At 40.0% G+C, this 12,297-nt stretch overlaps 1 protein-coding gene across 5 annotated transcripts; it reads left to right on the plus strand.

Moving 5' to 3' along the window:
* Window positions 1-3,469: 3,469 nt before the first annotated feature.
* On the plus strand, window positions 3,470-9,792 carry LOC127497814 (uncharacterized). Of its 5 annotated transcripts, none has more exons than XM_051866564.1 (4): window positions 3,470-3,557; window positions 6,323-6,374; window positions 6,456-6,532; window positions 7,154-9,792. In XM_051866564.1, the coding sequence occupies exon 4, from the start codon at window positions 7,167-7,169 to the stop codon at window positions 9,243-9,245; it is 2,079 nt and encodes a 692-aa protein (XP_051722524.1). In that variant the 5' UTR covers window positions 3,470-3,557; window positions 6,323-6,374; window positions 6,456-6,532; window positions 7,154-7,166; the 3' UTR covers window positions 9,246-9,792. The 5 variants fall into 5 exon arrangements, with proteins under 5 accessions (XP_051722524.1, XP_051722522.1, XP_051722525.1 ...); XM_051866562.1 differs by having other exon boundaries at window positions 3,485-3,557; window positions 6,351-6,374; XM_051866561.1 differs by having other exon boundaries at window positions 3,495-3,557; window positions 6,298-6,374.
* Window positions 9,793-12,297: the final 2,505 nt, after the last annotated feature.

Below are 12,297 nucleotides of genomic sequence, written 5' to 3' on the forward strand. Positions count from 1 at the left end.
TGAGATTCCAGGGCATTCGCGTGTTGAATTATATCAACGATTGGTTGATTTTTAGCTCAATTTGAGCACATGGCAGTCCAACATCGAGATGTTGTTCTGTTTCACATGAGAAGGTTAGGGCTGAGACTTAATGCCAAGAAGAGTGTGCTTCTTCCAGCTTAAACTACCAACTATCTAGAGGTAGTCTGGGATTCCATCACGATGCAGGCACGTCTGTCTCCTGCTCTGGTGAATTCCATTCTCTCAGCCGTGAATGGGGTGAAATTAGGCCAGTCACACACTGTAAAACAGTTTCAGAGACTGTTGGGTCAGATGGCAGCTGCGTCCAATGTGATACCTTTTGGCCTGCTGCACATGAGACCCTTACAGTGGTGGCTCAGGACCAAGGGGTTTTTCTCCGAGGGGAATCCTTTTCGCATGATCAAGGTCACGCGGCAATGCCTTCGTGCCTTAGTCATGTGGAAGAAGCCTTGGTTCCTGTCCCAAGGACCTGTGTTGGGGGCTCCTTGTCATCGTGTAATACTAATGACGGATGCTTCCCTCACAGGCTGGGGGGCGATCATGAGTGGTCGCTCGGCTCAGGGTCTTTGGGAGGACCATCTACTTTCCTGGCACATAAATCGGCTGGAAATTATGGCGGTATTTCAAGCTTTCAAATACTTCCTCCCAGACCTTAGGGGCCATCACATGTTGATCCGCATGGACAACATGTCGGTGGTCTCCTATATCAACCACCGGGGGGTCTGAGGTCTCGCCAGTTGTGTGAGTTAGCCTATCGGATCCTCCTGTGGGCCCAGGGGAAGCTCCTCTCTCTGAGAGCAGCTTATATCCCGGGGCATCAAAATGTGGGGGCAGACATCCTGTCGAGGCAGGGGCCGAGGCCCGGGGAATGGAGACTCCACCCCGAGGTGGTGGAACTCATTTGGAAAAACTTCGGTTGTGCAGAAGTTGACCTATTTGCTTCGAAAGAAACATCTCTTTGCCCACTGTGGTTCTCTCTGACTCATCCAGCCCCTCTGGGGTTGGATGCCATGGTGCAGACGTGGCCGAGGTTACGACTGTACACTTTTTTTCCCGATCGCTCTGCTCCTAGGAGTTCTGGAGAGGGTTCGCCGGGACAGGGTCCATCTCATACTGATAGCCTTGTTCCGGCCGACCCGAGTTTGATTTGCAGACCTAGTGTCTCTTCTAGACGGCTCCCCCATGGAGATCCCCATCAGACAGGACCTTCTGTCTCAAGCGGGTGGCATGATAATTCACCCCCGCCTGGAGTTGTGGAAACTCTGGGCCTGGCCTCTGAGGGGGCTAGGCTCATAGAATCCGGTCTCCCAACTGAGGTTGTCGAGACCATTCTCCACTCCAGAGCTCCTTCCACGAGAAAGCTATACGCATACAAATGGAAGTTGTTTTCTACTTGCTGTAGACAACGTCAGCTGGACCCGTTCCACTCCTCAATCAGTCTTGTGCTGCAATTTCTCCAAGTATAAATCTTGGATGGTTTATCTCCTTCTACCTTGAAGGTTTATATAGCGGCTATTTCCGCTTATCATGCTCCGGTGGGGGACTCTTCTGTGGGAAGAGACCCCCTATTTATACGCTTTCTCTGTTGAACCCAGAGGCTGAGGCATTCTGTGCGTACAAAACTCCGGCCTGGGACTTGGCTATTGTGTTGGAAGGGTTAGCTGAGGCTCCCTTTGAACCATTAGAAGAGGTGTCTGGGAGATTCCTCTCTCTTAAAACTGTCTTCCTGTTGCAATTTCATCTCTCAAAAGAATTGGAGATCTTCAAGCACTTTCGGTTGCTCCCTCATGTTTGGATTTTGCGCCTGGTATGTTCAGGTTTTTCCTTCATCCTAGACCTGGTTATATACCCAAGGTCCCCACCAATGTCCCAGGACCGATTGTACTGCAGGCCTTTTGTCCTCCTCCTTTTACTAATCCGGATCAGGAAGAATGAGCAAGTGGGTGGTCGAGGCCATCTCTCTTGCTTATGAGTCATCCAGGCAGCCTTTACCTTTGGCTGTCCGGGCACACTCTACTAGGGGTATGGCTGCCTAAAAGGCTTTGATCTCAGGGGTTCCCCTTAATGAGATATGTGATGCGGCTGGGTGGTCTTCTCAGCATACCTTCATTAGGTTTTATAACCTTTATTTAAGCTCCACTCCGGGGTCCTCGGTGCTCTCGTCTCGAAGATAACAGACAGGCACTTGGTACTATGGCATAGTTGGGATAGGGTTCCCAATGCGTTCGACGCAGCGTCGATGTTCCCATGAAAGGGAACATCTCGGGTTACGTTTGTAACCCTGGTTCCCTGAATAGGGAACGAGACACTGCGTCGCTTAGCCATACTCCCTGCACGCCTGTGAGCGTCTTGCTTCAGCCAAATCAGAAGCTGGCGTTCTTTGTTCTCAGGAGTGCTTTATAGTTTCCTGGTCCGTGACGTCACCCGCTCTGACGTCCCGTCACCCTATTGGTTTCGATTTCACAAGTGCTTCAAGACGTAATCACACAGAGGTGATCCCAATGTGTTCAACGCAGCTTCTCGTTCCCTATTCAGGGAACCAGGGTTACAAACGTAACCCGAGACGATTTTCCACTAGTTAATCAATCGCGGATGGTTTCTTTATTTCGGGCGGATAAAAAAAGTGTAAGAGAATAAAAATAATAAAAGCAAAAATGTGTCTCCAAATATACTTGGCCAGCTGTTAAAGTCCCCCTGAAATCAAAATTTAAGTTTTTTTGCTTTTAGTATGAATATGTTAGCCTTAAGGTTATGAATAAGCTGGTGTGTTCCAAAACAATGACAAATTTCGCATTTAGGAGATATAAGCATTCAAAACTTACAGGCACTTCCGCTAAAATAGATCACGGATTTTCATGACATCACATCGTACTACATCTTCTCATCAAATCTTCTGTCCAATCAAATGCTCTCTAGAATCTGAAGTCCCGTTCCTCCTACACTATAAACAGACACTAGCTGCACTTGTTCACACATTTACTAGTTTCTACATGGTGAATAGCACATAGTGCACTATATAGAGAATAGGGAACAATTCAGACAGTGTAAATATGCTTCATTCATGCGAATGAAGTCTGTTTTTGCGTTAGTGTCAAGTGAACTGCCGCTGCGCGAGCACAGTCTGCTCTGGCCCAGAGAGCACAGTGCGGATCATATCCGCGAGTTGGCTCAGATCACCCTGTCTTTCTGTTTCAGTTGAAATTACGTCAACACATTGAATAATGCTGTGCGTTCCAAAACCCTTCATCAGTGGGCCTTTTATATACCTGAGTAGCCCGCCCAAGTAAAGTATATGTGTGGGAAGCACTGCTATATAGGGATTTGAGAATGAGTAAATGATTAAGTGATTTCTGACACAGCACTAAGTGCCAGGTTGCCATTTGGGTTATTTTTAACCCAGCCTTGTATAGAGTGTAGGGGATTTCTACATGTAGACTATAAAAGCATCTCCAGCTTTCATCCACTCCATCAGACAAACCTGAACCTGAAGCTTAACAAACCTGAACTTTCAAGAAAGCATCTGATATTTCAATAGGGTAAGAAAAATGTTTTGATTGTTTTGCCATTTTATAATGAGAACAGTTAATTTAAAGTGCTGCTTTAAACAGAAGTGATTTGTTAATATCAGATTCAAATGATAGATTTTCTTGTAATCAAAGGCTTCAGATTCAGAGGAATTAGCTTGTTTTGTGAATGAGAGTTGCTACACTGCTGTTATACTGTATATTCTAAAGTGAACTGATTTATTATTAATTAAATCAATAAATTAAGCTATTCAATTTGAGACATACAAGAGTTTCTTACAGATTATATATAATATAGAGAATATACAATAATATATATAAAATAAATAATAAATATATATTGTGTGTATGTATGTATGTATATATATATATATAGAGAGAGAGAGAGAGAGAGAAAGAGAAAGAGAATATATATTAAAAATAATAATAATAATAATACAATATAATATTCTCCATTCTCTTGATTCCAATATATGTATTAAAGATATTGCTTTATTATAATTAATTTAAATCAAACATTTAGGCCCGTAAACACCATCCAAGTGGTAAAGATATATAAAAAACAGTTATTAAATAATTGGTGTTATGTATTTTCTGGACATGAGAGTTCATAAGGGTTAAGAGGTCAAAAGCAGAGTATGGTGGCAGTCACACTGACCTTACTTGAAATTACAGGTATGCAAATTATCTGTAAAGTTAGTTTTTAATCTATCATTGTTATAAAGTTGACACCAATTCTGGACAAACTTTTTAATTGCCATGTGTAGCAACTCATAATGTAATAATTGCACAATGTAAAAACTGCTCATAATGTAATAAGTATTACATTATTATTGCAATAAAATGTTCATAATGTAATAATTTTCTCAAAATGTAATAAAATCTTGAGCTCATAATGTAATAAAAATGTTTACATTATGATACATTTATTACATTATAAACTCACCAAAAACATTACAAAAACAAATAGTCAAATAGCTTTTAAAACTAGAAAAATATTAGTATTCCCTTACAGTGCATTTTATGTGCATTTTAAACATAAACTGTGCTTTTCTGTAGGCCAGGCATATGCGTAGCGTGCCAAGTTGATGCTTCCTTTGCAGACTGCTTACTCTCGCGTCATGTGACGAGCATGTAATCGCAGCCTTTGCAGTTAAAAAATCACGTTTTGTCACATCGCGATATTATCGCAAATGCGATTAATCGTTCAGCCCTACGCTGTACCGAGTCTTTCCGAAAACAGCCAAGCACCTGGAGGCGGGCCGTGTGAGCGGAGCTAAAGAGTGACAAGCACAGGCAGCTTTTGCATAGCGATCGTCTGCAAGCTATCAATGGTCAGCTAAACAACTGTATTTAAACACGCACAATACACCATCGCATTATCCATAGATAACTTTTGAATCACTGTAATGAATATAGCGTATAGTGAATGATGAATAATTAATTTATGACTTCACTATGTTTGTGTTATTTACATTATATGCACTTACACGTATACTGCCAACAAAAGACATTTGAAGTAGTTTTACTCACTACTGCGCTGATTTAATTGGTCAGCGCCACGCTGTCCGTTCAGTGGCGCAAGCAAGCACATCCGCGCTGCGCTGACGAGTTGGTCGCGCGGCTTGGTCCGTTGAACCGCGCAGATGACATGTCAGCGTGGCGTGAGCTCTGTAAAACCGCGCTGTCTCATCCTACATTTGGTGCGTTTGGCTTCCCATAGTCCTGTGACCTGTGCAGCGCTGCCGATGACATTCATAAAGCCGAACGCGCGTTGATGGGCGTGCTCTTGCTCTCTCGCTCTGGTCGATGTGTGCGCGCGCGCTCTTCCGGGAGAAGTGCCCGTACAAGGAATTCCGACCCCGTTGACGTCACATACTCGAAAAAAAGACCACGAAGTTTATAAGGATTTGGAAGAGTATTTTTAGCACAGAAATACTCCGTCATACGTCCAACTTGTGTTTTGAAACTTTGGCCATGTTTAGCATGAGAATCGTTCCAGGCAACCCGTAACCCGTGTTTTTCCAACCTTCTACCCGTGAAAGTGCACTGAAATGGCAGTCAAACCCTTGACTTCCCACCCGTGAACTTGTACTAGATCGTACTCCCAGTTCCGCGCTCTGACGTCACATAGCCCGCGAAACAACAATGGCAGCCCTTACGGATGCGGTGTTTATGCAAGTGCACGATTAGGTATAACAACTTCTCTTGCCTTATGCGCCGTTTTTCCTCCTTCGTTTCCCTCAAATAAGCAAGGAGTAAGCACCTTTGGCGATAGAAATAATTGTAAATGAGCATAAGCCCCGTATGGTCCGCCATGCTGGTTTGTTTACACTCAGGCAGTTTGGCGTGACTTGCCTGGAACGCTACAAAGTCGTGAGTCGTGGTTTGAAGTCGTGACTTACGGGCTCAAAAACCTGCCTGGAATGCAGCATTATGCTGCGTTCACGCTGGTGGTGATTGAAGAACGAGTGTAGGTGGTGGACCAGGATGGATTCTGGGTAATGTAGTGCTGCAGGTGACAGATGATTGTGGCATTTACATTATGAACTCAAGACTTTATTACATTTTGAGAAAATTATTACATTATGAACATTTTATTACAATAATAATGTAATACTTATTACATTATGTGCAGTTTTTACATGCAGTTATTACATTATGAGTTGATAACTTGCTACACTGTTAAACTCACAACATCTGTCATTAAGATTGCAAAGATTAAACTCATCTAATGCAAATATGTGAACAGGCACTGATGGACATGTATAAAACAGCTTATTTTTTACATGGCTATAAACAAAGGACTGAAAAAGACTTCCTGCCCAAGTAAATAAAGATTATTTTACATTATTTTTAATAATGCCATAGAAATTCTGTTTTCGGATATTAAATCTGATTTCTCCATAGAGCACAGAGAACTGTCTCCACGTCGAGTTCCAAAGATGACGAGGAAGGCAGATTAAGTGGTTCAAAATAACAACAAGGTTTATTTGGTTTATTTATTTAAGAGCAAACAATGTGAGACAGAGTGCATGGCACAAACAATACCGGAAAAAGACAGAAAGGAAATGAGGAACTTAAATACTCGGAGATAACAAACTCAATAATGAACAGCTGTGATAATTAAATGAATATCCATGCTAACAGAAGTCTGGTGGGCATGACTCGTGTTTTTAAGAGCAAAAACAGATTCTGTTTGATCATCCCCTTATGCCTTCACCAGACATCAAAAAATGTTGTCAAATTGAACAGACAGTGAAACTAAAACACTTCTCCTCATGCGAACAAATGATGACAACGCCACAGCATTTAAAGATTATTTCCGATTACCGGTATTTTTGTGCTGAGGTGTGAATGGTCTCTTAACGGTAAAAAGCCAGAACTATTGTTACTTTTTACCTTGTGTTAATAGCATATTTGTGTATTTACTGATAAAGTAATTCTTGTAATTTTACACTAATATTCTGGGACTGCTGTGTGAAAGGGGCTATTAGTTATGTCTATTAAAAACCTCCAAGTAGTATTCCATTAGGATTTCATCCATTAGCATTCTTCAAGTTATAATATTCTTATTCAAGTTATAATATTCTCTTTGTTTTGAGCAGGAACAGGAAAGCCATGAATTCTGCAATTTCAAAATCTACTCAGAGTCTTACAACTGCTGAGGACATGAGAAACCAAACCAAACTTATAATGCAGCCCTATGCCAACTGGGAAGAGTATCTGACTCCAGCGCCACTGTCCATAGCCATCCTGGGAGAGCTGGTTTTCATCTCGTCCTCAACAGATTTTTCAATCAATAAAAATCCCCCTAAAAATGGCTATAAATTCATAAAATACCCTGATTCCTTTCGAGCTTGCCTCATGCAAGTGTGTAACTCTGGTTGGTGGGCATTTAATGAGGCCCATAAGAGCATGGATCAGATTCGCCTCCATACTGCCCAAGTTCCAGATTACATGAAGACAGCTGTGAAGATTCTGTTCCAAGCGGATGATGAAGTTGTCAAAGCACATCTTCCTGATCAGCTGAAAAATATCCAAGACATTGCAGATGAATGTCTGCAGCTGTCTGATGCAACTGAAAAGCGTTTCACTAATGTCATCAATATCATCCAGGAGCTGCTAGAAGCGTGTGTGAATGCAGAACACTTTTATGGGGAAGAGTTGGAATCAGTCAAGAAGAAATTAGAAGAGAGCAAACTGAGGGAGCAGTCAGCTCTAGAAACCAAGAAAAGGACTGAGAAGGCAGTGAGTGCCATGGAGAAGGAACTGGGTGAGGCTCATGAGAGCTACAAGAAAGCTCTGGATTCTCTCCCTGGTGGATGGGAAATGATTGGCATGGATTTTGTTGGTGGGATAACACAGAGCATTTCAGGCCTGGTTAATGGTCTGGTATCTGCTATTATTGAGCCTGTGAAATTGATGTGTTCTGCAACAACAAATGTATCTCATACAATTAAAAATATTAAAGATCAGGAAAGTACAAGAGATGTGGTTGCTGAAATAAATGTATACAGTAAGTCTGCTGAAATTTTAAGTTGTGCACAGAATATCCAGCTACAAATGGAAGTGAATAGTGAGGATGATGACATTGCTTGGACAAACCTGTATGATCAGAAGAACAAAAATACAAAAACAGATTTCGTGGCAAAACAGTTAGAAAGAATCAATGAAGATTTCCAGAAAATCTCTGATTGCCCAGCAAAAATACAAGCTCAGAACTTATGCAAACAGGGCATGGAAATATGCAACCAACTGGCAAAATATGCACCAGATGGCAACTGTGACAAGGAAAAAAGCACTAAGATAATACATGAGGTCTTGGTATTGGTCAAGTCGGCCCATGTTTTTGATAGCAAAAGCAAAGACATCACAAATTCTCCAGCCATTTCTCCAAAACCACCAATGATGCAAAATGAACTAAACAAGTCAGAGAACATGAGTCCTTCACAGAGGGCCACGGAGAATGCACGATTCGCCATAGAGCAGACCCGAGCTCAGGTGAACAAGACAAGAGAGACCTATGAGAAGTGTATGGAGAACCTAGAGAAGAACCAGAAGGAACTAACTGATATCCTGGTCACTATGAGAAACTGTGAACTGAAAGAGATTGACTTCAAAACTACCATAGAGATGCTGGTCAAAGGAATGGATGCCATGGGGAGAGTAAAGGAGCAGTGGGAGAAGATGGTTCACTTCTTTCAGATGGTTTCCAACATTGTAAAAACCAGCCTGAGCAAAACTCTCACAAACTTTGTCTCAACATCCGAGAAAACACAAAAGCTCTCCTACAATGCAAAGCTCTTCTCAAAAGATCTGCTGTATACTCAAGCCTTCCAAGCTTCTAACATTGCTAGTCTGGTCCATATGATCTCTGGAACATACACAGATGTTTCCAGCAAGTACCTGATGGACCGTGTCAGTTCACTGGGCAAACTAATGGCCATGGACAAAAGTACACCAGAATTCGAGCATGAGCGACAAGCACTCCAGAACTCATGTGATGAAGCACAAAAAGGCATCGTAAGGCTTGTCCTGAAGAATAAAGAGGAGTTTGACAGGAAGAGCACTGCAAGACTAGAAACGATCGAACATGAGTTGCTTGCCATTCTGCCCCCTGCTCCTCCAGAAGAAATCAAGAGTATTCAAGAGGTTGTTCAAGCTGGGTTCAGTGATGAAGAAAAGGTTTACTACTGAGAGAATCTACTTTTTTACTTTTACAATTTTTATTTTACATACCAGATAGTACAGCCAACTAAGATTTCCAATAACAAGTAATAGTCATGATAGCTCAATTTAGATTATCATATTATTAGTAGTATCCAAAAATAGTCTGGATAACTCTTTAAAACTTCTGAAACGTTTAATCAACAAAGCAGATCCATTTAAATAAACATCAACCAAACAAGAAACATTATCTTGTTATAAGCAGTGTTTGCAGAAGTATCTACAAAAGAAGATCGAACACCATTCCCAACCAAAACACATGTAGGAGACTTTACAGTTTTCTATTATAGATAAAGATTTTATAGAACTTGTTTGCAATTTTTAAAACAGATAACCAAATATAATGAATTCTTGTTAAAAGCTTATAAGTGATATATCTCAGATGATAACCACAATGTTCAAAATGGGATGAAATGTGAAACCCTCATGTGGTGCACATACAGTACACCCTTGCCATTAACTCTGCTGTGCATTATAGCACCAAATTAATAATAATAAAAAACAAACAAAATATTGACCCGTGTTCTGTTTTCTATTATGTGCTGTGCATGTTTGTGATGATGTAAGAAGAATGCAAATGCAACAGGGTTTGATAGAATCAAGTGAGTGTGAAACCAGACCAACACTGTGGGGGGTTCTGGGAACAATCACACTCAGACTGCAGCAAAAGTGCCCAATGTGAATGCCCCGTGAATATCTGTTTCAAGAAAAGCAAATGGTCTACAGGTCTGAAAACAACCAAGTTTGGTTTGATTGGGCTTATATGAACACAGCAATCATGCTCATGCTTTTTTTTTTTTTTTTTGGAAAGTAATGTGTTTACGTTTTACGAACTTTTTCGAACCTGGGCTAGGCTTGCTTGTTTGTTCTTTAATAACAAAACCCCAAAAGTTCTCTCTTTTTTTTTTTTGGCAAATGTAAAAGTATGGAAGCTTGTTTCCGCCACTAAATAAAAAAAATAATAATAATAAAAAAAAGGTAATTGCATTTTTTTTCTCACAATTGCGAGTTTTTATCATGCAATTATGACTTTATATCTCACAATTCTGACTTTTTTTCTCGGAATTGCAAGATATAAATACAATTGCGAGTTATAAAGTCAGAATTGTGTGATATAAAGTCGCAATTTTTTCTCAGAATTGTGAGTTTATATCTCGCAATTCTGACTTAACATGCAACATGCAAAAACGTCAGCCTTTTTTTCCTCACAACACGCAATTGCAAGTTTATATCTCACAATTCTGACTTTATATCATGTAATTCTGACTTTATAACTCGCAATTGTGAGTTTATATCTCGCAATTCCGAGAAAAATAAGTAAAAATAAATTGCAAGAAAAAAAGTCACTCTCTTACCTTAGCCAAACAGTTCAACTTTACTGCAAAATAAAGAACTGCATTTTTTTTTCTAATAATGCATTTATTAAAAGTAAATACTAACATAAAAACTATTTGAATAATTACATCTAAAAGATGCTTCACTTACATTCACCTTTTGTGAATGTAGCCTTGGCCAGGGGGAGTTGATGTCATCAGACGGTGTCCAACGTTCAATGGGTGTTTCGACCCTAAACCAGCCAAATCAAAAATCTCAAATGATTTTAAAACACTTTCAGCTGTAGATGTACAAATACACTAACGAAAATACACATTTATTGTAGGCTAATGTTTTTCCAACAGGTTGGGCCATTGAGCAAATTAAGCTTCAAAAAAGGTATTTTTAAAAAATCTTTTCAAAACTGATGTAATGCATACAGGAACAATGTGTTTAAAGAAGTTTCAGTGTTATGTCTACCTATACTTGAAATTAGCTGTTTTTATTAGTATTTGAGAGATATCTACAAACCTTTTCACACTGCCACAATGATCTATTGGGGTCCTCTGGATGTTAAATTACAGTATCAGGCTTAACGTTACTACCTTGTCAGTTGATTATATATATATATATATATATTAGTAGTGTCGGGATATACCGGTATTGACGATAACCATCATATTTAAAACATGAAAAATCGATATCGTGTTAATTAAGGGTCTGACAGTATATCGTGATAACCGTAATATTTAAAATGAATAATACACATGATAATATAACATAAATAATCCAGCGCCAGTACCTGGTTGACATCCCAAAGTACAATAGGTGGCGGTATTGCACCTTAACGTTGCCATCTGACATAAAACAGAAGATGCAACGCGCGCAGCTGCTGTACTATATGTCGTCTGATAAGACAAAGGAGATTCTCTACACAGCAGAGCATGTGAGCGAAAATGTTTTTAGTTTCATATTTATCTTTAAATAGTATAATGTTATTTTTTAATTTAATCTACAGGTGCTGGTCATATAATTAGAATATCGTGAAAAAGTTCATTTTTTTATTGTAAATTATTTTTAAAAAATGAAACTTTCATATATTCTAGATTCCCTACATGTAAAGTAAAACATTTCAAAAGTTTTTTTTTTTAATTTGTTGATTAGAGCGTACAGCTCATGAAAGTCCAAAATCCAGTATCTCAAAATATTAGAATATTTACATTTGAGTTTCATTAAATGACCATCCCTACAGTATAAATTCCGGGTATCTTTTGTTCTTTGAAACCACACTAATGGGGAAGACTGCTGACTTGGCAATGGTCCAGGAGACAATCATTGACACCCTCCACAAAGAGAGTAAGTCACAGTAGGTCATTACTGAATGGGGTGGCTGTTTACAAAGTGATGTATCAAAGCATATTAAATGCAAAGTTGACTGGAAGGAAGAAATTGGGTAGGCAAAGGTGCACAAGCAACAGGGATGACCGCAAGCTTGAGAATACTGTCAAGTAAAGCCGATTCAAACACTTGGGAGAACTTCACAATGAGTAGAATGAAGCCGGAGTCAGCGCATCAAGAGTCACCACACTCAGACATCTTCAGGAAAAGGACTACCAAGCCACTTCTGAACCAGAGACAACGTCAGAAGCATCTTACCTGGGCTAAGGAGAAAAAGAACTGGACAGTGAACAGTGGTCGAAAGTCCTCT

This window comes from Ctenopharyngodon idella, chromosome 16 (assembly GCF_019924925.1).
Source record: "Ctenopharyngodon idella isolate HZGC_01 chromosome 16, HZGC01, whole genome shotgun sequence".
Lineage (NCBI taxonomy): Eukaryota > Metazoa > Chordata > Actinopteri > Cypriniformes > Xenocyprididae > Ctenopharyngodon > Ctenopharyngodon idella.